At 41.1% G+C, this 24,314-nt stretch overlaps 4 protein-coding genes across 4 annotated transcripts; all 4 read right to left on the bottom strand.

Moving 5' to 3' along the window:
- Window positions 1-2,214: 2,214 nt before the first annotated feature.
- On the bottom strand, window positions 2,215-5,879 carry LOC111231681. Its single transcript, XM_022758895.1, has 9 exons — window positions 5,819-5,879; window positions 5,384-5,692; window positions 5,011-5,277; window positions 4,794-4,877; window positions 4,259-4,348; window positions 4,132-4,160; window positions 4,000-4,053; window positions 3,817-3,885; window positions 2,215-2,617 (listed from the first exon to the last, which is right to left on the bottom strand). Exons 1-9 carry the CDS (start codon window positions 5,871-5,873, stop codon window positions 2,483-2,485), a joined length of 1,092 nt encoding a protein of 363 aa, XP_022614616.1. The 5' UTR covers window positions 5,874-5,879; the 3' UTR covers window positions 2,215-2,482.
- A 5,355-nt stretch (window positions 5,880-11,234) lies between these two features.
- On the bottom strand, window positions 11,235-13,752 carry LOC111231695. Its single transcript, XM_022758914.1, has 7 exons — window positions 13,725-13,752; window positions 13,042-13,302; window positions 12,884-12,940; window positions 12,009-12,110; window positions 11,890-11,918; window positions 11,728-11,784; window positions 11,235-11,615 (listed from the first exon to the last, which is right to left on the bottom strand). Exons 1-7 carry the CDS (start codon window positions 13,750-13,752, stop codon window positions 11,517-11,519), a joined length of 633 nt encoding a protein of 210 aa, XP_022614635.1. The 3' UTR covers window positions 11,235-11,516.
- A 1,795-nt stretch (window positions 13,753-15,547) lies between these two features.
- Window positions 15,548-20,405, bottom strand: LOC111231684 (proline-rich nuclear receptor coactivator 1-like). Its single transcript, XM_022758899.1, has 2 exons — window positions 19,762-20,405; window positions 15,548-18,289 (listed from the first exon to the last, which is right to left on the bottom strand). The coding sequence occupies exons 1-2, from the start codon at window positions 20,107-20,109 to the stop codon at window positions 17,846-17,848; spliced, it is 792 nt and encodes a 263-aa protein (XP_022614620.1). The 5' UTR covers window positions 20,110-20,405; the 3' UTR covers window positions 15,548-17,845.
- A 1,844-nt stretch (window positions 20,406-22,249) lies between these two features.
- On the bottom strand, window positions 22,250-24,268 carry LOC111231690 (cysteine-rich protein 2-like; the record flags this gene model as incomplete). The annotated part of the gene is made up of 3 exons (XM_022758907.1): window positions 22,250-22,802; window positions 23,577-23,634; window positions 24,170-24,268. Coding segments are annotated over 3 exons (222 nt in total), but the record flags the coding sequence as incomplete, so codon positions are not given.
- Between the last annotated feature and the right edge of the window lie 46 nt (window positions 24,269-24,314).

Consider the following 24,314-nt stretch of genomic DNA (forward strand, 5'->3'; position numbering starts at 1 on the left):
CCTCCGCCACTCTGACTAGTTCCAGGTCACATCGCTGTTTATCCAGAGTCAGAGAAAATATGAACTATTTGCATGAAATGTCACAATTCCTGTGTGAAGTCTTCGGTAATGGCTAGAGTGTTTTGTGAGGTCATAATGACCTTTGACCCTTGACCATCAAAATCTAATCAGTTCCTCAGATCAGATCTTTGAGTCCTAGTGAACATTTTTTTACCAAATTTGACGGGATTCCCTTGAAGAGTTAAGGAGATATTGCCTTCAGGCCAAAATCATGGTGAGGTCACCATGACCTTTGACCTTAAGCAACCAAAATCTAATCCGTTCATCCTTAAGTCCAAGTGAACGTTTTTACCAAATTAGAAGAAATTCCATCAAGGTGTTACTGAGATATAACGTCCACGAGAATGAGACAAGAAAACAAGATGGCCACCGGCTCCGACTGTCACCGGCACGTAGGTATAAAAATAAAAATATGCCCTCGGTCTCGGTTGGAATCAGGTCTCAGGTTCATTAGATCCAGGTGGGTTCGGTTGGGTAAAGTCTTGGTTTCGGGCCTGTGCAGAACTCGACACCTCTGTCCTGAAGAGTTGGTCTCAAAGCTCTCAGATGTTTCAGGTGTTTCTGTTGTTTGTCCACCAGATTTAAACCAGTGAGTGCAGGTGAAATAACAAACACCTCTGTGTATAAAGCAATACAGGTCAATCAACAGCTCTCTGAAACTAGTTCAATCAAAACTGAACGTTACAACCTGCATAAAGGAGGATTTATCACAGCACTGTTGTGTTAGCAAGGTGTACCTAATAAACTGAGCCAACTGTGTGTATCCAATATGTCTGCCTGGTTCTCCTGCTCTGCACCACTAGAGGGAGTCTCAACTCTTTCCATGCCTACATATGTGAGGACCAGTTCCAAACCCCCCTCCAGCCCCAGAGCCTGAACCCCCTCAGACTTTCATCATGTGACCTGTGACATCACTGTAGGTGTGAGGTCTCCAAACTTCTCAGAATCACTTTACCTGGAGGAAGTACTCAGACCTTCACTCAGTGACACTCTACCACGTCAGAATACTCCTCCGCTTTATGTAAAAGTACACAAGTATCAGTGTTGTGCTGTTACCACTGATGCATCAACACATGAGGAGCATCGTGTTGTGTGGTGGCCACACCTGCGGCCGCACCTGCAGCCACACCTGCGGCCACACCTGCGGCCACACCTGCAGCCACACCTGCAGCCGCACAGCAGTAAATGTCGGTAACCCCCGTGCTCTGAAACCTTTCTGTTATTTTAGAGTCTTTTGATTCTTTTACACCCAAACTGCACAAACACACGGATACATACATGATGACACATAGTTCTTCCTTTCATGCAACATACCTATTGTTTATTTAGTATTTGTTGGAAAGGCATGAGTTCTATTTTTAGCACCTCATTTAGTTAATTTTTGTATATTTAACATTTATGTTCATTTATGTAAACTAATCTTAAGTTGTTCTATTTCTGTTTTCTGTTTTACCAGTGCTGCGTGCTCATTATTGGCTGAACCAAGTGCTTGCCACATCACGGGGGGGACTGCAGTTATTTAGTTTGGTTATCGGGCATTTCTTTAGACTAAGATTTGGCATTAAGATATTTCTTATTTTTTGTAGAGTTTATAGGGAATGTATTTTACTTTACAGACCAACTGTCCTGTTTCAGTTTTGTTTGTTAAGGTGTTAGTGTTTATGTTACCCCCTTTGTGTGTACAGCTGGTCTGATCAACCAGTATATAAATTAGTTTAGAGTTTAGTTCCGTTGATTTAACTTCTTTTAAGGGCCCAGAACATTTTTGTTTGCTCGTACAATAATTTGTCTGATCACCTGTGGCTCCTCGTTCCCTCCAGCTCCGTCCCTCACAGTTGTGATACCCAACCTGTGGAGTGGGGCCTCTCAAAGCGTCACAAGGTGAATCAGAGGGGTCATGAAATAATTCAACAAATAGGAAAAGAAAAATTTTAATTTTTTTTTTATTTAATCTTTTTTACCTCTTGCAGCTTTATTTTATTTTTTTTTAACTTTTCTAAACTGAGGAGTAAATACAGCTGTCAGATAAATGTCATCTTGGTTGACCTCTTTTCAGGTTATGTGCAATTCTACTGTCACTGCTGCTGCTATGAATTGTGGGTTTTTCAATGCATCATTAACTGTTAGGTCATGGCGTTGATACTGTGTCTTTTATTGTGAAAGGTCTACAAATGTAAAGTCAGTGGGTGGAAGTGACTGACATCAGAATCATGAATCACATAATTACCTTTAGTGCAGATGTCTACATATTACAGAGAAATCGTTCACATGTGAATAAAAATGCTAAACTTGACACAAATCCTTCTTGGGTATCACTCTTTTGATAAAACACATGAGCCATTCAAGAATTCAAGATGGCCGCCATTTCTGACAAAATTCATATGTACATATATTACATTTGCTTGTGGGCTTATTTGTACTCTTATATGTTTGGGAAGTTGGAGTACATGCTGCTGGGATCAGAAGAGGAGAAAGTTTTCACATTGCTGTAGATCACTGGATCACCATCATCATCATCATCATCATCATCATCATCATCATCATCATTACGGCGAACCTGGGAAACAAAAGGGAAACAGTATTAAACAGAAATGGACAAAAACATAAACACTAACCAGACGCCTGAATGTGCTGCTGTATAATAACTGAAATGTTCACTTAGAAGATTTTCTGAATCCTGTGTGTGAAGTTGACATGTTTTCTAATCACTCACATCACTGGTCTCACATGTAGACATTAGCTAGCTAGTTAGCTAGTCTGAGACACTTACCCAGAACATACATGTTTAAAATCATTGAGAAATTAATAAGAAAAACATATAAACATATTTAATTTTTATATGTATGTTGTATAGTAAACTTGCATATATACATTAAATATATATCATTAACATATATGCTTGCAACATATAAAAATTAATCAAAATCAATCATTTCTAGCTAGCTAGCTATCTCACAGCTAATGTCTCTGTGGAGCTATATTGTTAGCTAGCATGTTGTTAGCTGAGGATGATAGATAGATAGATAGATAGATAGATAGATAGATAGATAGATAGATAGATAGCAAGTCAAGTTATTTTTTATTTCTATAGCACCAATTCACAACATAAGTTGTCTCAAGGCATTTTCCAAATAGAGCAGGTCTAGACCGTCTCTTTATAACATTATTTACAGAGACCCAACAATTCCCACCAAGAGCAGCACTAGGCGACAGTGGCAAGAAAAACTTCCTTTTAAGAGGCAGAAACCTGGAGAAGAACTGGACTCAGGGTCATGCAACAGCATCATCTAATGAATGATACTAATGAAGACAGAATAAAAGGAGTTGTTCAATACTTTGTGATTTCTGAAGTTAAAAACATTGAACAACAATTGCGTCCGAGCCAGGTTCATCACTTTTTTGTGTCCCCTGGAAACACTTCCTGTTGTGTTGCGAGTATTTGCAGCATGTGTTGTCAAATTGTTGAAAATGTTTTCTGAATTTGTTCATGTTTTGAGCCCTCAGGGCCACCGTACTTTACACTTTTCCCAGCAGAAGCAGCCGTTAGCCACCAGCTAACGGCACAGTCGTGCTGAACAGGTATAAACAACCACACGGACAACAAGGCTGTGGTAAAGTCCAAACTGAGTGAGTGTTTGTCTCCAGACTAACCTGCTGTTAAAACCACAGACATTTATAAGGTTTGGCCAACACCATCTCATCTATGCTGCTTGTCTTTCCACCACCAACACCGGTACAACCAGTCAGACAGCTCACCTGGGCTTTACTGTTGGTCATCCTGATGGCGATGACGGAGGAGTAGGAAACACCGTCTTCAGGATCAGCCTGAACAGTGAAGACACTGAGTCAGTAACACATGCACTTCATTGAATTCTGTGCTTTTTTTCTCTCTCACGTTTCAGAGAACAAACATAAATAACAACGAGTGTAAGTTTGTACTGTGGTGTGTGATCTCGCCGTGTCCTGACGGGTCTCTTGGTTTAAGCTCAGCCCCTGAAAAGAAAAGAAAAGACATGAGGAGCTGATCATCTGTGTCACATCTGTACAAACATTTGATCATTTAAAACTCACAGCGCTGTGATCCCTCTGTGTTCTGTTCTCTGGAAAGACGAAAGAGTCGACTTTATCCTCCACAGTGAAAATCCAGGTTTATTAAACCTTTTTGTTTTAACAAAGTTTTGTCTGTGGATGTTCTCACCTTCAGTTCTTTTCCACTTGATCACCAACACAACAATTATCAGGAGCATCCCTAAACCCACAGCGACAGTGATGAACACCCACCACCGATCTGAAACGAACGTTCAAAACATTTTGACACAAAATCCTGCAGCTAAAACAATTCACAACCAAAGATCAATTAGTGTAACTTTGTGAAGTTTAAGTATAAAAACAGCGTGGTGTTGAAGAATGTAAAGAACAAAACATCTTATTATTCCTCTGCGCCGGAGTGGCAGCCATTTTGTTTTCGGGTTGTCTGTACGTATGTACGTCTCATTCTCCTCGACACGATATCTCAGAAATACTTGGCACAAACATTCACTTGGATGCAAAGGATGAACTGATTAGATTTTGTGGGTCAAAGGTCAAGGTCACAGTGACCTCACAAAACACACAAATTGTTAATATTTTGTATGACTCTGGATAAACAGGGATGTAATCTGAAACGAGAGTGGAGGAGGCGGAGGTTACAAACCTGTGAAACAAAACATTAAAAAGTGAGGTAAAGTCATTACCTTGTTGTTTTGATGAAGCATCGTTGAATGATGTTAAAACTGATCTTGTGTTTTCAGCTGTTGTTGTTGTTTGTGCGCCCTCACCTGGAAGAATGGAACAACACAACCTGAGAAAACCTGAGTTCAGTCACAAAACACCTCAAGTTACTAACAGACAAAGAACAATGTCTCAAACTGTTCGTAATGTCCTCACCTGTTGTCTCACCTGTTGTCTCACCTGAGGACTGACTGCTGAAGGTGAAGTGGTGCACTACTCCAGTGTGAGCAGACGTGTGTGTTACGTTACACTTCAACAACTCATGAATAAAGTGAGGTTCCTCAAAATTCACAGAGGCCCAGCAGCTGGACCGTGACATCCTCAAGTCTCTGTGATGTGTATCCACATCTTCACCCTGATACATCCACTTCACCAGGTACCTGCTGGGTTCAGGTGTGAGCACAGAGCAGTTTAACGTCACTGAACCACCGTCCTTCTGTTCAGTCACTGGTGAAGATGAAACATTGAGAGAGAAAGAAAACAAGAGAGAAATGAACTTCATCTCTGTAATAATAATAATTTTGTTCTAACAGAGTTTGATGTAGATACTCACTGCTAACAACAGACAGGTGAACCACAGATCTGTTGACCTGTGTGCAGCCGTACAGACCAGCATCTTCAGCTGTGACCTTCTTCAGAACCAGAGAACATTTTTCTGTCAGACTCAGTCTGTTTGATTTAGATCTGGCTTCTTGAATCTTCCCTTCGTGAACCAGCAGTACTGCTGCTTGGTTTCCTGAGCCAGTGAACTTCCAGGAAGCTCCGTCGCATTTATACTTATCACCTTTCACATGTCCACAGGGCAAAGTCACTTCACCTCCAAGTCTGGCAGACAAGTAGGAAGTGGTTTGTTCAGTTACTGCTGGTGAGAAGATGAAAGAGAAACATGAAAATTAGATTAAAATACAGGGGGGTTTTTACACTTATTGTAAAGATCAACAAGAGAAACTGTCAATAATATTTTACAGTGTTGTTCAGGTAACCTCACCTGTAAGCTGAACCGTCACTATGAGAAATAAAGATATGTAATCCATCCCAGCCATCGTGCTTCAAGTCTCTTGACTGTCAAAGTCTCTGAACCGCTGTTACTTCAATCTTTTATAAGTGTACTTCCTGTAATTAAGGACGTTTCACTTCCTCATCATTAGCCTTTTTAGAGAGACTGTGGGTGTGACGGCAGCAGAGCTCGACCTGATAAACATCACAAACACTTGAGACTATCTGAGTCCTGCTCAGGGTCTCTGAGACTCCAGCAAGGTTCTGTATTTCAAAATAATGCACATGAACAGTGTAGTTCAGCTTAAGACCTTTATGATCTTGAGGACTGAGCAAGGTCACATGACCACTGTGTTTGTTCTCTCATCCTCCATATCTCTGCTCATCTCAGCCTCCACCTCCTCACTTCTGCTTTTGACATCAAACACACTCGTCTCCTCCCTTCACCTCTGAACCTACGTCAGCATCATCTGTGCTGCTCCCTGCTGGGTGAAGTCGGATCTCGTCACAGACAGACATCACTTCATCACCAGCTGCCCCCCCCCCCCCCCCCCCCCCCCGTGTCCCAAACATAGACTGTAAATAAAGATGGACATTGATTACAGGTGTCATGAAGGAGGAAATCAGCTCTAGAGACCAAAACAGTTTCTGTACCAGGCTGTAAACATGTTTATTTCTGCTGTAAAGTTGGACATTTTAACATGGGAGTCTATGGGGACTGACTCACTGTTGGAGCCAGACTCTAGTGGTCGTTAGAGGAACTGCAGCTTCTGGTTCTTCAGTGTTGATGCTTCATGTTTCAGCCTCGGAGGTTGAAGCTTGGTCCTCTACTCTTCCTCCTCTATCTTCACACCCTCAGAAACATCAACTGTCTGACTGTCCTCCACTGCTGCTGCACTCATGATGTCCAGCTCTACATCAACAAAATGCACCATGAATAACTTCAGAGAAGACAGAGACGGAGAAGCAGCTACAGCAGCAAACGTCTCATCTCCCTGCAGAACAGAGAGGTTCAGAAGATCCTTCATTCCCACTGCCATCAGTTCTGTTCTGCCAACTGTTTAAACTGTTAAATGCCATTAAACTATTCTGTGATTGTACTTTATTGTAATTTTATAATCCATCACATGAAGAATCTTTTAATATCTGGCAAAGTGTTTTAAAATAAAATGTATTATTATTATTATTATTATTATTATTATTATTATTATTATTATTATTATTATTATATCAAATATGCAAATTTGCACCCCTCAGTTTTTGTATTATTGACCAGGTGCATGTTAGATGTGGTGAGCACAGCCCGGAGAGTCATTAAAGGTGTCCTGTGTTATACTTGTGTATGTTTGAGCAGGTAACAACACTGACTCTAGGTTTTTACATAGTGACACTAGTAAACCTACTACGCCGCCTTCTGGACAAAAATCTTTTTACAAGTCCAAAAAATGACTACAAAAAAGAGAAAAAACATCAGCTGTGTTAAAAAGAGGCATAACACTGATTTATTATGACAGTAGAAAATACATTTAGACCATGTAACACTGTGTGTTTATACAGTTAAATGTTGCTGAGGAGCTTTATCAATGTCAAATAAATGTATTGATTTCAAATGTAACTGTATGTGCTGCTCGTTGACCCACAGCGCCCCCATCTGGTCAACAAGGCTTTATACAGCAAGAAATCCTGAAACTGATCATGAAATAATTGTAATACAAACATTACTTTTGGAAATGAGAAGTTACATCACAATATAACATGAACTGACTTGAACTGATCAGTCATCAATGTAAAATATCTGTAATGAGATTAGATGTTTTTTTTATGGTTTTGGTTTGTTGACGGTGGGGTAGAGGTTCCGGGGATCCACGGAGAACCCAGCAGAAGAGGAGGGAGGTTCCACAGTGCTGTAGATCGCTGCATCATCATCATCATCATCATCATCATCATCATCATCATCATCATCATCATCATCATCATCAACCCGAATCTGGGAAACAAACAGGAAACAGAATAAAACACACACACCTGATTTGTCCTCCATCTAATGAAAAGTTACTTTGTAGTATCACTGAAATATAATGTCCTTGACCAGCCTGAGTCTCTGCAGGATTTAACCTCAGCCCCTGACAGAAAGAAAGAAAGAAAGAAAGAAAGAAAGAAAGAAAGAAAGAAAGAAAGAAAGAAAGAAAGAAACAGACAAACAAACAAACAAACAAACAAACAAACAAACAAACAAGAACAACAGATGAAATGACACTGATGGAACAGGAAGTGGTTTACACTGTGAAATCATGACTTAAACTTAAACTCAGTGTTTTCATCCGTCTTTGCTTTTTGTCCTGAAAACACAAAGAGGGTCGACTGCAGCTTCAGCAGCAAGAATCCAGGTTCCTTATATATATATATATATATATATATATTCCTTATACATATATATGCAGTATATATATAAGTAACTACCAGAGAAAGAATGATGTCATCTCAAACAGCTCATCAAGTCCTCACCTGTTGTCTCACCTGTTGTCTGACCGGAGGACAGACGGCTGAAGGTGAACTGATGCACTACTCCGGTGAAAGTGTTTCTGACGTTACACCGCAGGTTCATCATTGACGTGTGAGTAAAGAGAGACAGAGTGGTCGAGCAGCCGGACGCCTTCAAGACTAAACCCACAACTGCACGTCTGACCCACCACTTCACCGAGTGTCTGCACGCTCTGAACGTCGACACGGAGCAGGTAAACTTCACCTCATCACTGTCCTCATGTTCAGTTACTGGTGAAGACGGAGACGAGAGAGAAAGACAACAAGAGAGAAATGAACTTCATCACTGTAATAATCATGATTATTGTAAAGTTTCAGTGTTTATTGTTTTTACTCAGGTGTATTATTATTTGTCTTCTGTCGCAGCTCAAATTGCTGTGAGCTGGAATGAGCCAGAACAGCGGTTCCCAACCTTTTCCGCCCACATCCGACCCTGTAACAATATGGAGGCCAAATAACGCCTTCTCAGAGCACTTTTATTTTAATGATATCGATCAAACATGGGCGTATTACAGAGATAGTCTTTAATAATTACTAATTATTTTCTCTCCAATTGTTTAAATTGTTGTAAAATTGTTTTGCAACTGATTTGACCGCCATACCTTCCTCTACCTCCGCGGCCCACCAGTGGGACCCGGCCCACAGGTTGGGAACCACTGAGCTAGAAACATAAAACTTGGCCCAATGACTGGAAATGATATGTACCAGCTTTCCAACAAATATCAGCTCAATCGGCCACATGGTGGCGCTGTAATCAAGGCCAATTTTGGAAAGGACACACCCCTAACATCGTCCAGTGCAATGTGCTCCATGAAGCACCACGCCATGATGGACTTACTGCTAATTAGCATAATGTGAAAAACTTTATGAATATTTACTTTAGCAGCTCGGTGGACTAAATTACAAATTTCTATCATAAATGAACAAGATTGGTCAAAAACATGGCCGCCATCTACCTAAATATCTTTGCACAGGGCGGGGCTTGGAGAATATTGCCCATAACTCATTAACTAATTAATTAATTGTCCAGTAATCATAAAACTTGGTAGATATCTTAAAGCCGTGACAGGAAAGAGGTCTACCACAGCATTTTGAGCTTGACCTATAGGGGGCACCACAAATACCAAAAATGTGTAACTCAAGACTTATATCTATAGTTGATGGTTAATTGATGGAAGTGGGCATGGCCTATTCATCAATATCTGTCATCTTATTTCTTTGCTCAATTTGCAGAGGGCTGGATCGAGTCAGAGACACGAAAACTGGCTCCATAACTAGAAATGATGTGCAAATACATCCCAAAAGATATGATCTCAATCGTTCAGAGTTTGAAAGGTACACCGTAAAGAGAAGCCGCAAACTGACGCTTACAGCTATAATTTGTTCAAACATTAAGATGTAAATACTCACTGGTAACGACAGACAGATCAGTCTGAGCATCTGGAGGTTGATAATGTCCTGATTTGTCAAACTGTCTGCAGCTGTACAGACCAACATCCTCAGCTGAGACCTTCTTTAGAACCAGAGAACAGTTCTCTGTCAGACTCAGTCCGTCTGATTTAGATCCGGCATCTTTATTAATCTTCCCAAGTTCAAACAGTGTTACTGTCGCGTTGTTTCCTAAACCACTGAAGATCCAGGACGTTCTGTCACATTCGTCTTTATCGTCTCTCACATTCTCACAGGACAAAATGACGTCATCTCCATCTCTGACAAATATGTAGGAGTTTTTATTTTCAGTTGCTGCTGCTGAAAAGAATGAAATATTTTTACAGTCAGTGTGAAGATTATTTTACATACAACAGTTTGTAATGTGTCATATCTTTGGTGTCCAGTAAACTTACATGTTAAACACAAACAACATATTTGTCTCGGTTTATTCACACTAATAATAAAGCTGTTGTTTCTATATTTCACGTGTCCTTACCTGTAAACTGAAGAATCAGGATCAGATAAAAAACATTTGAATCCGTCTAAACTCGACTGTCGTGCTCCTCCGTCTCCTGCGCTCGTGCTCTCAACTGTCAGAGCATCTTTTTAGACGAAGACGTCATCTACTTCCTGTGATGTCACTTCCTATCAGTGACTAAATTCATGTGGATGGAGCAGAACAGTCGTTCTTCTTCAATTAGATTTTTAATGTTCATTTCTCTCTGAACAACAGTGACTGATCAACCAACAATGAAGAGGTCAGAGGTCACAACATCCAGGTAAACTGAAGTGAGTTTAAAGGACTGGGAGGGAGAACTGACTGTGAGATCAACACTGATCATAAAGAGAAGAAATATGTCGCTGTGTTTACAACAGGGTCTGAGGTCATGTGGGATTTTAAAGTGAAAACTAAATTAAGATTCAACGGGTACAAACTGTGTATGACATCTTTGACACCCTGAAAACAAAGAGCTGAGAGGAAGTTAAAGGTATGAAGACAGATTAATGTTTGCATGAGAGCAGCTCTTCTTCTGGGGGGGGGGATGACGTGTTACTGGTCTGAAACTTGTTGGTTCCTCATTGTGTTCATGAAGTCTTTGTTTCTGAGAAGTGAGGGGGAAGTGTTTTACGGAGAACCATAGACATCACCCACAGGTGTGTGAGGCTCAGAGTGAGCTGCTTCACCATCGCCATCTTGGCAGTGCCTGACTCTGCCCCTAACTCCCAGCTGATCTAAAAATGTTCAAAGAAGAGGGGCGTGTGTGGAGCTCAGGCTCAGAGCCTCCTCTCTTCTGATTGGCTCACCGACCTGTTGTTACTAGAGCTCCAGAGAGAAGCCTGAGAGAGGAGATGCAAAACTACACTGAGATGGTTTTTATATCTTCTGATGGATCAACACTTCAAATAAAACACAGAAGAAGAAGAAAATATGGCGCTTTAATGTTTGAAAAGGGTTTTATACATTTACATTAGATCAGAGTACGTGGATATTTTTAACCCAAACTGCTGAAATGAGTCTGAGTTCATGTATTTCTGTTTGTTCTTATGCCACCGCGTTAAAAACTTACAATCCTATAAATGCAGCTTATTTGATATAAACTCCACCTTTAATTGATGCAACCAAATCCATATAATTACACATTAACAGTGACTGACGGTGTTTCACCTACAGGTGGCACCACAGCACACGTGGATGAAATAATGGCGCTAGATGCAGATTAAATGTCAATCCTGTTGAATCTGACGGGAGCTGATGGGTCTGGTGTCACGTTTTCATAGTTCACTGTAGCATCACATACACCTCCATCATCCTGCACCTGTCAACAACAACAGCACAACAAACTGGGATTAAAGTGGAACAAATAAATGTTGAAATTTCCACCCAGACTCAGGAATGCACCATCAGTTCCTGTCTGATCTGATCTTTACCTGACTGGCTGCTGCACCTGAACGCATCACTGTTGTGCTTCTCACTGAGTCTGAGACCTGCACAGACACAAACAGTGAGACATTAACAGCCACGTATCACAGTCACATGAACAGTTAGCAGCAGCATTTTAAAATGAGGATGGTTTCTGGTTCTCTACTCACAGTGTTGCATTCAGGTGCTCTCTGGTTCCCTGGAAAATAAAGCACAGAGTAACACTTCACCTCTGAACTCACAGGTTGTGTGGATCAGCCTGAACTCATGTTGGAGCGGATGTTCTCACCTCGAGCTCTGACGAGGAGAACAGTGATCACAGTGATGAGGAGGAGTTCAGCCACACGCATCAGCAACATGATGAAGGTCAGAGCAGAACAATCTGTAGCAGCTGTGGAGAACACATGAGCACAAACATCATGTCAGTGAAGAATCAAATTCAAAATCATTCAAATAAAAGATAGAAGTTCCACATGCGCTTCACATGTTACAGACCTTATAATAATAATAATGTATAAATTGTGTAAATCTCAAGATGAATTGACCGTTTAAAGCTCCATGTTTCTTCTTCTGTGTTTTATTTGAAGTGTTGATCCATCAGAAGATATAAAAACCATCTCAGTGTAGTTTTACATCTCCTCTCTCAGGCTTCTCTCTGCAGCTCTAGTAACAACAGGTCAGTGAGCCAATCAGAAGAGAGGAGGCTCTGGCTCTCAGATTTCAGGTAAAAACACTCAGAGAAACCAAATCCTGCAAGGTTTGGATGGTGGGTCCAGGTGGGCGGGGCTTGGTGACTGCTTTGTTGTGACATCACAAAGTTCCAGAAGTCCTGACGGCTGGTTTTAAGGCTCAGTTTCTGAATACAGGCTGTGTGCATTTCTCTGTGGACTGAGGCTTTGATACTTTCACAGTATTAATATAGAAGCTAGAGCTGATCTATAATCACACTACACATGGACACAGACCTTTACACTGGAGGAGCTTTAAGTTTTTCCTGAAGATCTTGAATTTGTTTTGTTGCTGAGGTTTTGTTCGTTTGTACTGGCGTCCGTGTGATGCTGGGGGCAGCAGTGTGTGGAGAACCAACACATTAAATCTATCACCATACATCCTGTAAGCATGCGTCTACATTTGTGTTTGTTTTATGTTGAACACGTTTCTCACCTTCTTGTGTTGTTGTCGAGTTTGTCTGTTCTGATATTAATGGTTCTGTAGCCCTGCCTGACACATGACAAAACAGGAGGAGGCCAAAAATTAAAATGAGTCGAGCTGTTAATCAAATATAATTCATGAGTCATGTCGAGGTGGAGCTGTTTTCTCACCTGAGGACTGAGGTCTGAAGGTGAACCGCTGCACCTTTCCAGTGCAATACTCTGTCAGTTCACACTGGAACAACTCATACTTCTTTGATGTGTAAATTAAATGAGAAGTGGGAAAGGAAGCCGTGGCCCAGCACAAAGACGGTGACGTAGTTCCCTGTTTGGCATCTTCCCTTAGTGCCAACGTCACTAAGTATTCACACTGTGTATATGTGAACACAAAGCAGCTTAACGTCACCTCATCACTGTTCCTCTGTTCAGTCACTGGTGAAGACGGAGACATTGAGAGAGAAAGACAAGAGAGAAATGAACTTCATCACTGTAATAATCATCATGATTGTAAAGTTTCAGAGTTTTGTTCTAACAGACAGTTTGATGTAAATACTCACTGGTAACAACAGACAGATAAACCAGAGCATCTGGAGCTTGTTGTTCTCCTGATTCAAACTGTCTGCAGACGTAACGACCAACATCCTCAGCTGAGACCTTCTTCACAACCAGAGAACACTTCTCTGTCAGACTCAGTCTGTCTGATTTAGATCTGGAAAGCAGGTATGTGTTCATCTGCCCAAACCTAACCAGCTCTGTTTCTTCTTCTTCTCTGTTATTATAAGTGACGAGCCAAGAAACGCTGTCACACTCACTCCGATCTTCTTTCACATTGTCACAAGACAAAGTGACCTCACCTCCTTCTCTGACGGGGGAGGGGGACATGTGTCCGCTCACAGCTGCGAAGCAAATGAGACCTGATGTGAAAATGTTCTTGCTATAAAGTCAGTGTGAAGAAAACTTTAAATGCAACAGAACAGAAAAGTTTAAGGGAAACCTTCGCTGTGTTGACAATAAACTTCTGTTAAATGCAGATTAAATCAATGTAAATAACTTTAAATATTCTCACCTGTTAAATAAAGCAGCACCAGAAACAACGAAATACAAATCCTCTTGAAACCAGACATGCTCTGTCTCTGTCAGTGTCCAACAAACTACTGCTTCCTCAGGTGGAAGGAGTTCTTTTATTGTGGTGGGATGGGCATCACTTCCTGCTGCTTGTTTAATCTTATATTTTTGTCACTGAGAGAAAATGTTTGTGTGCACACCGACCTGAAACCGCAGTGAACATGACGACACGCCGGAGCCGTCTCTTCCTTATTCTGCTGAATGTTGCACAAACAGTCGTGATCGTCTCAGACAGTGTCACACCTGTCATTTCCCCTCATGACATCACTATCGCTCGTTTCACTGAAAACACCTTGGATTGTTTTTGTATATTATTTTACACAAATGAGACCAAATAAATCAACTTGAAAACCTGAAACCTTGTCAGTGCAGAGAGAGAGAGAGTTAGCATTAGCACATCTGCTAACACTGTGTCAAAGAAGTAGCAGCCCACACTGAGGAGACTACGCAGCCTCTGACTATCTAGTCTCCAGCTGCAGTGATGTTGTAAGGAACATCCGCTGGTTAAATTTTGTGCAACAAGTACCAGAGTAAAGTGACGTAAACGTAAACCCCTGTGCTCATGTGAACGTCAAACTTCTACTGCAAACCATCAAAAACAGACGTTACAGACAGTTCACAGTCTCAGAAAAATCCTAATCATTCTAAAATGAACGACGACAAGTAGAAACAATTTCTGAAGAAATTTCTGCTTTGGCACAAATTGAAGCTAAACTGAGTTGCTGCATTGAATTTGTACGAAGCAGCAGCTGAAGTATGAAGAGACGGAAAAAAAGGAAAAAGGATGAAGAAGTAAACTGCAGTGAAAAACTTCAGATGTGGGTCACATTGTGGAAGAGGATTAGGGCCACGTTAAATTTTGTTTTTTCTTTACTTTAACTCAGAAATAAAAAAATGTAATAATTAATTATTTTTCTGAATCCTATTGATTTTTTTCACATTAGTGCAACATGTGAAAAATATTTTCTGAGTTCAGACTTTAAACTGAATTCTAAAAAAACAAAAGATTAGGATTATATTTTTTTGATTTCTATTCAATTTTTTTTAAAGATTTCTTAACATTAAGGCCACATATGAAAAAAGATTTTCTTTTAGAATTCTGATTTTAAACTAAAATTTATATTTTGTATGTTTTTATGATTCTGAAAAAATGTATATATTTTTTTTTAGGATTTAAGAGTTTAAAATACAAATTCTAAAAATAAAATCCTTTTTAGGTTTTTATTTTTATCTGATTATCTGTTTTTTCTTCACATTAGGGCCACATGTGAAAAAATGTTTGCTGTGCATAGCTCACACTGCCTTAGGGTTTCAGAAAAACCAAACAAAGGGCTAGCTAGCAGCTGGTAGCAGAGAGGGGCTGAAGCTAGCTAGAAGTGTAAAAGTAGGATCAAAATTCTACCTGTAACTTCAGTGTGTGAACTTTGACCTTCTGATGAAGGGCTAGAGGCTGAAACATTAGGATGATTAATAAACTGTGATGCTGAGCTTTTCACTCGAGAAGACACAACGATGTCTTCCTGACCTGTAAGAAACACAAAGCAACGTGTAGTCGGGGTAACCAATATTTTAATATAATTTAGATATGAAATGCTTCATAAAATTCTTTTTTCCAAATCGCGATAATGGGGGGGGGTCGTTAATATTCTTATTCTTAGAACTGGAATGACATAATGTTAAAACACTGCAATAAAATGGGCAGTTTTTGCTACATCAATACAATTTTCCATTTACATGACGTCACAGAGGTGAAGAGACGAGACCCAGCAGCTGCCTGCGTCCACAGAAACATTACAGTAGGAAAAAAAAGCACACGTGGTTCATGATCACATGATCACCTGTGACGAACCGAACACTCACTGCTCTCTCTGTAAACATGGAGTGATCTCAGAGAAATGAAGAAGAAAACATCATATACAGACAGTAAGACTGCGTCCACATGAAGCCGTGTCCTTTTTAAAAACGCTTGAAAGAGTGTTTTCCTCCGTCCACGCTTCAGCAACAGCTTCATCTCCTCGTCCTCTTTTCACCGAGCGAAGGGAGAAACTGTCATCAAGGCCGACGTCAGGTGAGGAGGGGACAGACCCTCGTTACAACTCATCTGTTTCTACTGCGATAACGATCTGATGGCAGCTCAGAAACACTACGTTAACCAGCAGCCATCAAATTACTGTTTTATCATTATGACTAAGGCTAAAACGAGGGAGGCCCCGATTGATCAGCCGATCCGATTTTCATTAAAAATACCTGATTGGTAGATGTGAATTAATGCTCCTACAGATCAGCTGTGGTTAATACTCCGGTGTCTGCCGCTGAGAGCAGCCTCGCCTCCCACCAACAGGCCGCCAAAACAAAACAACATGGCGGCCGTGTGGACCGTGTGTGAGGCTGATAGAACGTACGACATCTGCAAAGCTCCTTGAGTTTTTCATACTGTTCTGTTGAACAACGTAAAAGCTGTTGGACGTCCCAGGTCACTACACAGCTAAACAGACTGACCAACCGCTGATCCAGCTGCTATGACGTAACAACGAAATGATCGGTATCAGCGGCAAGAAGGTGTGATTGGGGCATCGCCAGCTACAACTGGTCCTCATTTTAATTAGGGACTCATCAATATGTCAGAGTGACATACTGAAGTGTCTAATTTTGTCGAACCAACGTTCTTCAATCCGAACATTCAGTTTACTTTGAAATAAAACAGAAAAAAGCTGCAAATCGTCACGTTTCAGCAGCTGGACGCAGCAAATGTTTGGCTCCAGTTCAGTTGGTGACAACAGATGACCAACTGGCAGGAGATCGTCCTGGTGAGACAGCGTTTCAAAATGACTGTTTAGTAAAAGCTCTACATAGAGGTGAGAGAAGCAGCTGCTCAGTGTGGACAGAGCTCGTTTCAGACTGAGCAGGCTTCATGTGGACGTACTCTGGGTCAGTGCAGTGAGGGTAAAGAAAAAGCACTTGTTGTGGCTTTCTGCAGCAGCTGGCTGTGAGACTTTCATCTTCTCTTCAGCCCGTCAGCTTCACAGTCCCTGATTGGACTCCACCAGCTCGGGGGGTGGGGGGTGATCAGCTGGTAAACTCTATCCGAGCCATGTTGAAAGTGGACGTCACTCTGCTGTGTTCTGATGTGGCTGGTGAATTCATCGGACTGGCTGGTGAACCTTTGGATGGTCAGAGTGAAGTTTCTCGCCCGTCCACACGTTTGTTTTCAGTGCAAATCAGTAAGAAAAGTCTCGCTTTACATCCACTGTGCTTCACTCTGAAGGAGCTGTAACAAAGTGCCTCAGTTTCTCTTTTTTTTTCTCTTTTCTCTTTTTTTTTTGGAAAAAACCTCAGTAACAAAACTAGAATCTCAGTTAAAATAACAAGGAAAAATATACACAAATATATGTTTACAATATATTATGTACATTTACACAAGCTCTTTAAAAAGTCGATCAACACGAGGCTGCCTTAAAGAAAGTGCCATCGTCATTTTGCATAATGTAAACACGAGGCACCGACGGCGTTGCTGCTGGAGAAACTGTCTGCTCTTCTTTCTTTCACACCTCAAACTCCATCACAGTAAAGTCTCATCCTCTCTTTTCTCTGCCGACAGAAAGGCAGAAAATGTTCGATCAGAAGCCACTGACATACACGGCATGTCAGTCAGACCTCCAGCAACAACACGACGCCTCCTCAACACTCGCCGCGTGTTGGCTGATGGGAAACTGTACTAAAGTTCTTAAAAACTCCCGACATCATATCGCAGTGTGTTTAAGGCCAAACTCCATTTACTGAATTAAACTGTTTCCAGTTGTTGGCGTTGGTTGTTAATCAGATATGGGGTCGTTCTGCTCCGTGGCGGCGGTCATGACGTGTCTTGAACCTTCAGCAGCGACTTTAAATGAACAGTCATCTGCTCTCGGCTCTGGTTGCTGAGCTGAGGCTCGTTCTCTCCGACCCAGTGACTGGGCGGTTTGGGCAAGACGCTGGGTGAGGGCGGCTCGCTGAACTTGGCTCCAGCGTACACTTTCTCGCCATCTTTGAGGTATTCTGGTGCGGTTTCAGCGGGCGCGGCGCTCACGGTCTTAAGGTTGTTGGAGGCGTGGAGAGGTTTCTTCTGCTCCCGGGGTGGAGGCTTGTTGGGGCTGCTGCGATCCTTCTTCTTCGCGGCGTGGGAAGCAGCGGCGGTTTGGTCCTGCTTCGGCTTTTGGCTCCGACTGTTCACATTCTGGGTCAGCTGCTCGTGTCTGGGGTGGTTGCGGGAAGTTTGGCTTCCTGGCTCCAATCTGCCACCTTTAGATTTGAGCAGCTACAAAACACAAACAAACCGTTTTTAAATTCAACGACATGAGAGAAGTGATCCTGTCATTGAACTTTTGAAAACTGAATCAATATCATCATGTTGAGTATAAAAGTTTAGATTTGACCTTGAAACAAAATATGTCTTAAACCTTTAATAAAGATTAATTGGCCACTTACAGGTGTCATATCATGTTACATATACATATCAGTTGATAAGAAGACTTTACTTTTGTTTATCTGGGGATGGGGAAACAATAACTGAAAGTAGAACCATTGATGGGAAAACAGGGAAAATGACAGAAACACGGCACAAAGAGTTAGCTCCCCCCTCGGGGGTCTGGGAGTGGTTCAGCTTTGAAGACAGGGTCCTATCACCTGGTGGGAGACTTCATCTGTACACCAGTTTGGCCAAAACTCAGACCTTGATCAAACGTCTTTCACAACCCTCATGTCCCATCTTTTTGTCTTCTGTACCTGACCTATCAACAGACAAGTTACATCCTATAAAAAAATGTTTTCTACAAGTCAACAAGCCATTGCTCTGTTACAAAGCCGCACTTCCTGCACCATAAAACATCTGTGAGGCCTTTTCTAGTGAGTGTTACGAAACCTGAAACTTCCTCTCCTCTGTTGCTTGACAGACACGCCTGTCAGCAGTGTCAGCTCAGGGCATCTCACCTCGGTGAAGCAGCCGGCAGAAAGAGGAAGACGGGCTTGTTCATCACATGACTCCTGTTTACACCACAGGGATTAGTAACTGCGTCACCTCAAGCCGCCTCAGCCACAGATTAAATCCACTTCATTTCAAGACTACAATAACATTTTTTTTGTTTAATTAAGTTATACTAGTTATCTTTTTAATGACAACTTGTAAGCATGTCTTAAATAATAGTGATGTTAACAGGGTTGCATCTAAACATTACTTTCAACTACTGGTTATTTTCAGAGTTGATCACTGAGTCTTTTGGTTCATGAGATAATCATCTCTCAGCAAATATTCGTATTTAAGAAGTGAAAAATTGGGACTTTTACTTAAAAAATTACTGCTGTTGTCAACTAATTTTCTGTTGACTGACTAATAAATCAGAAAGCTCCCAGGAGAGGGGGGATATGTATGTTTTGGTACTTCACTTGAATATTTCCATTTTTTGAGGTTTGGACAAAACAAACGTTGGGCTGTGAGCAGCTGTGATGCCATTTCTCACTATTTTTGTGTTTGTAGTTTTTGGTTGGGTTACAAAAATAGTACCAGTTGTATACACTGAATAAAAATTACTATTATATTTTTTAAAGTGTGTTTTAGTGCCACAGTAATGGATCTGGGTATTTATGTTAACTCATGGTGATTTATCAAGAGCATAATATTAGGTTAAGACAGCCTTTACGTTGCCTGATAAAACGACTAACTTGTAATAACATGTTTATCATCTAACCCTGGAGGCCGAACGGATGATAGCGACTACAACCCAGGGAACTCACCTCTTTCCTGGCTCCCTGGTTGAGATGATGGAGGGTCAGTACGGTCTGTGTACCGGCAGGAAACTCGGTACCGGGCTGAGCCGCGGGTCTATTGGCGGACGGAGCCGTCAGAGTGTTGTTGTTGTTGTGGTCGGACAGGCGGACGTTGGGGCCGTTTCTCGGGGGTTTCTGGTGCTGGTGCAGCGGCGCCGCCGACCGCAGCTTCCTCCCCCCTTTCTTCAGCAGCGCCTGCCTCGCTTTGTTGCCCGTGTTCAGCCCGTCGCTGCCAGAAATCAGCGTCACCGGGTTGTTGTTTTCGACGTTGCCGATGTTGGTTTCATCGCTGTGAGCCGGAGATCCGTCCAACATTTCTCTGAAGCGGCGGAAACATAAACAGGCTGTGAAATTCCTTTGCAGCTAAGTTGTTTTAGCTAACAACGTCACAAGCTAACAGTTAGCTAAGTGGATAAAACACTTTTCTTATCCAAGTTGCCTTCCCGCGGAAATTATTTTTTAACGAATATAACGTTATATTGTCGTCTCACAAGTTCCCGGGTGTAAACCTGTCAGTTTTTAATCGTTTCTGCTGCTAAAAATGTCGACGGACTTCTTGTTCAGAGATGGCGCGTCTGTGTTAGCGAGCTGGGGAGAGCAGAAGTAGCACGAATGCTAAGTTAGCCGAAGGAAAAGACAGGACTTCCGGCGATGGCTTTCAAAATAAGACAAATGGGCAAAGCAAAAAAGATGCAGTGCGGACTGCAGAATCCGCAGTGCATGAAATGATCTGTTCAGCAGTAAAAAGTAACGAAGTACATTTACACAAGTACTGCACTTTTGAAGTACTTTGACTTTACTTCTTTTAATGCCACTTTACAACTCAGATGGAAATCTATCTGCCAGCTTTGGTTATTACAGATTTTCCAAATTAAGATATTCGCATGTACATGCATCAAATGAAGAGCTTATATAACATAATGTTTTGCTGGAAATTAAACCACCCGAGCTTAAACTATTAGTTAATTAATCCTTAAATTGATTGACAGAAGATTAATCTGCAATTTTAAGTCTTTTCTCATGTAAGAATACCAACATTTTAAGGCTCAAGCTTCTCAGCTGTAAAGATTTGAATATTCTTCCATTATTGCATCCTTAAGGTAAGTAAAGGAAGGGCTTTAGGCAGTAGCCTGAATTGAAGAAACAACAAAATAATTTGTGATGTTAACTGTTTGGTTATATTTATTAAAGATAAGAAAAACACAGAGTATTGGTACCTGTCTGTTATTTATGATATACTTACACTATTATTATATTGTTGGATTGTAATGCTTGTTTACATATGCATGAGCTTAATAGCTGTACTTTATTCATTTTCGTCACGTGTTACTGCAGTTGTTGTTGTTACTTTTATTCACACTATTATTTTGTAGATAAATTCTCCCAACTTCCGGTATTATTGTATGTAGCTTGATATAAATCTCGTTTTCCGGGTCCCCTGTTTCCAGTAAGAGGTGTAGCCAACCCCGTCCTGTCAGTGACGTTTTACCTTTCATTTGGCTGCACCTTTTCAAGGCAGAGCTCAATGTTCAGCTGCAGTGGGCGGGGTTAACTCTGTCAATAATACAGTGAGTAAATTAGTTAGTAAATTAAGTAGTTAACTAAAACCAGACCTGGAGAAACCGGATTACCAACCCACCAAAGAGCCTGTGTGGCAGGTGTAAGGTATTATTGTTATTATTATTATTATTATTATTATTATTATTATTATAATTATTTTCTCTCATAATCGATTCATAGTAAAAGAAAATGTAAGAAAATAGTGAAATGTATATATATATTACATGTTGGTGTCATGGTTATAATATTGAGCATGATAGAAAAGTCAAGTTTTAAGCAGGAGCCTATGGCTGGAAATAATAATAATGCATGGCAAGATGTGATTAAAAAGAATGTGTCATGGTTATAATATTGAACATGATAAAAGGTTACATTTAACCAAGAGCTTATGGCTGAACATGGTAGTGTTTCATGGCAAGACCTGATTGAAGGGATGGTTCATGGTTTTCATGTGTTGGTGTAGCGGTTCATTAGAAAGAGTGAGTTAAGGAAGAGTAATTCATTGTTTTTATGTGTCTTCAGTTGGGAATATAAAAAATGATTGATCGTCTATTCTGTGTTCAACTGCTTTTGCCTGGCAGGTATAGAAGACGACAACAGACAGTGGCGGCACTTGTAGCGGCATGGCTGATTGAAGAGAATACACACTAAAAAATGCTAACGTGTCGTGCTCGTGTAGTTTTTCCACCTTTTATTTACTTTATCATTTTCCCCGGCAACGGGGCGTAACATTGGCACTTTTGTCATTTTTGTTTATTTTATGTGATTGTAAATTGAAAAATACGCTCTATATAAAGTAAGTCTTTCCTAATTGTAACTTGTGAGTATTGCTGCTGCTGTGTTGTAATAAATAGAGCATGTATGAACAAACACATCCACTGACACTGAGCACAGGTTTGATTTCACACAGTTTTACTGTAGAAAACGTTTGACCACAGAACCCAAACTCACCTTCATAACCATCAGTAAAAACTACGTCTCCTTCACTCTAACTTGTTCAAAAAACACTGACAATACATTGGTGGGCTGGGTTTTCTTTTTCATACAAGTGCACAAAAGTTCAAAAACTATCAATCGTGAGTGAAAAAACACAGACGCTTTAATCCACTACAAACGAGGCTAACACGTGTTTGGCAAAGAGAACGGAGAAACTGAAAGGCAAATGTGAAACTCACATGGGAGGAAATATTAAAGGTCTGATTCAGTACAAAAAATAGATACAGTATATAAACAATATACAAATACAACAGAAACATCTACGTATCCGTCCCTGTGAGTGCAGTACATATCGTTTGTCACCTTGACGGTTGAAGGCAAATCAAAGAGACATTGAGGGTCCTGGAGGCGGAGCTTCGTCCGGGTGGCGGAAGCAGCGTCGGCGGCTCAAGGCTGCGCTTCGCCTTCAGGGTCGTCGTAGATGTAGCTGCCGACGCCCCCGGTGTTCACACCTGAGGGAGAGCAGGACACACGGGCTTTACCTCCACCCTCCGCTCTGACACTTCTGTCATGACGCCAGCACTTTCTAAATAAACTCAACAGCAACTTGTCTTTTGAGAATCAAAGTCCTGGTTACTCCGGATTACCCACAATCCTCAGTGTGGACAGTTTTCATTTGAAGGCTTGAAAATGTGCCATCTGATAATCTGCTCTTGTGGATTTCAAATGTATTTGGAGAAACAGAGGTTGTTGTAATAGAGTGGAGGCAGAGGAGAAATCTGAACCTGAATATATGAAACAAAAAGATCTGCAGAAAGTTTCATGAGAGAATTAGTTTTTTTTGTGAGTCTGATCCTTCAAAACAAAACAGAGAACAAGTAATTCTGATAGAAACGCATCAATAGCTTAGAAAAACTAGGATCACCTCCTTGTGGTCGTATCCCTCCTCCACACAGACTAGTTCCAGGTCACATCCCTGTTCATCCAGTCAGATAAGATATCAACCATTTGTGGGAAATTTTGTCATAATTTCTGTGTGAAGTATAATTGTTTTGTGAGGTCACACTGACCTTGACCTTTGACCTTTGAAAAAAGATTAATAATTGACATTATGGACCAATTAAGTAGAAATATTTAAAAAATATTTTTAGGTCAAAATGAGTCTGAAATTATAAAAGTATTTAAATTGTTCAAGAAGTGGAGAGATTTCTGACAGCTATTGATTTCCTCTTGCAGGCAGCAGCCCCCCCTGCTGCCCTCTGCCCCGTACTGCACCGACTTCATACCTTTGGGTCCGAAGAGCACAGCGTAGCACGGTTTGTGGCAGTACGGCTGTCCGTCATGCTGCAACACAAAACAATCATTCCATTTAACTCCTCCTCCTCACATGACATCATCATCATCAACCTTCAGTGAAACATCTGGTTACAGGGGAATAACAGCTGCTTCTGGCTGAACGAGAATCTTATTCTTTAACAAAAAGCTCCGTCTGTAGGAATCCTGTCCATCATGTCGTCAGACGATGCACCGTTTGATTCCATCGCAGCAGCTGCTTAGTGCTTCCTTTGTGAAGATTTAAATTGCAAATTTCCCCAGTGTGGGACTAATAAAGGAATATATCTATATATATATAAATCTATTTTTAAATTCAATGTATTTATTGATGATGAATCATTGATTTATAAATTCTTTTTACACTTCCTGATTTTAATGCCAATTAAAATATGAAATAAAGGAAATGCTTCATTACTTTTCCTGTGACGTCTCTGCTCCTCCACATGACTTGACTTACATTTCCTGAATCTTTGTCTGTTTTTTTCTCTCTAGTGAAATGAACTAGAACCAGGAGAAGAACCAGGAAGTTCAGCTGGTGTCTCACCTCTGCGTGGCTGCCGGGAGCCAGAGTCTTACTGCATCTCTCACAGCGCAGACACGGGCGATGCCAGTTCTTCCCGAGAGACGACACCTTCTCAGCTGCACACACACCCACACACACACACACCCACACACACACACACACACAC

Source organism: Seriola dumerili, unplaced genomic scaffold (genome assembly GCF_002260705.1).
Source record: "Seriola dumerili isolate Sdu_G_001 unplaced genomic scaffold, Sdu_1.0 BDQW01000312.1, whole genome shotgun sequence".
Lineage (NCBI taxonomy): Eukaryota > Metazoa > Chordata > Actinopteri > Carangiformes > Carangidae > Seriola > Seriola dumerili.

Bases quoted from the DNA above. Each gene is read 5' to 3' on its own strand.
- LOC111231681 (XM_022758895.1), bottom strand. From the start codon at position 5,873: ATGGCTGGGATGGATTACATATCTTTATTTCTCATAGTGACGGTTCAG. The intron at 4,349-4,793 runs GTAATGACTTTA...CGTTCGTTTCAG, and splicing joins TGCTTCATCAAAACAACAAG to ATCGGTGGTGGGTGTTCATC. The intron at 2,618-3,816 runs GTGAGCTGTCTG...TTTGTTTCCCAG, and splicing joins TGACCAACAGTAAAGCCCAG to GTTCGCCGTAATGATGATGA.
- LOC111231684 (XM_022758899.1), bottom strand. From the start codon at position 20,109: ATGTTGGACGGATCTCCGGCTCACAGCGATGAAACCAACATCGGCAAC. The intron at 18,290-19,761 runs GTGAGTTCCCTG...TGTGTTTTGTAG, and splicing joins ACCAGGGAGCCAGGAAAGAG to CTGCTCAAATCTAAAGGTGG.
- LOC111231695 (XM_022758914.1), bottom strand. From the start codon at position 13,752: ATGTCCCCCTCCCCCGTCAGAGAAGGAG. The intron at 12,111-12,883 runs GTGAGAAACGTG...TGTTCTCCACAG, and splicing joins CTCGACAACAACACAAGAAG to CTGCTACAGATTGTTCTGCT. The intron at 11,616-11,727 runs GTAAAGATCAGA...TGTTGTTGACAG, and splicing joins CAGGTGCAGCAGCCAGTCAG to GTGCAGGATGATGGAGGTGT.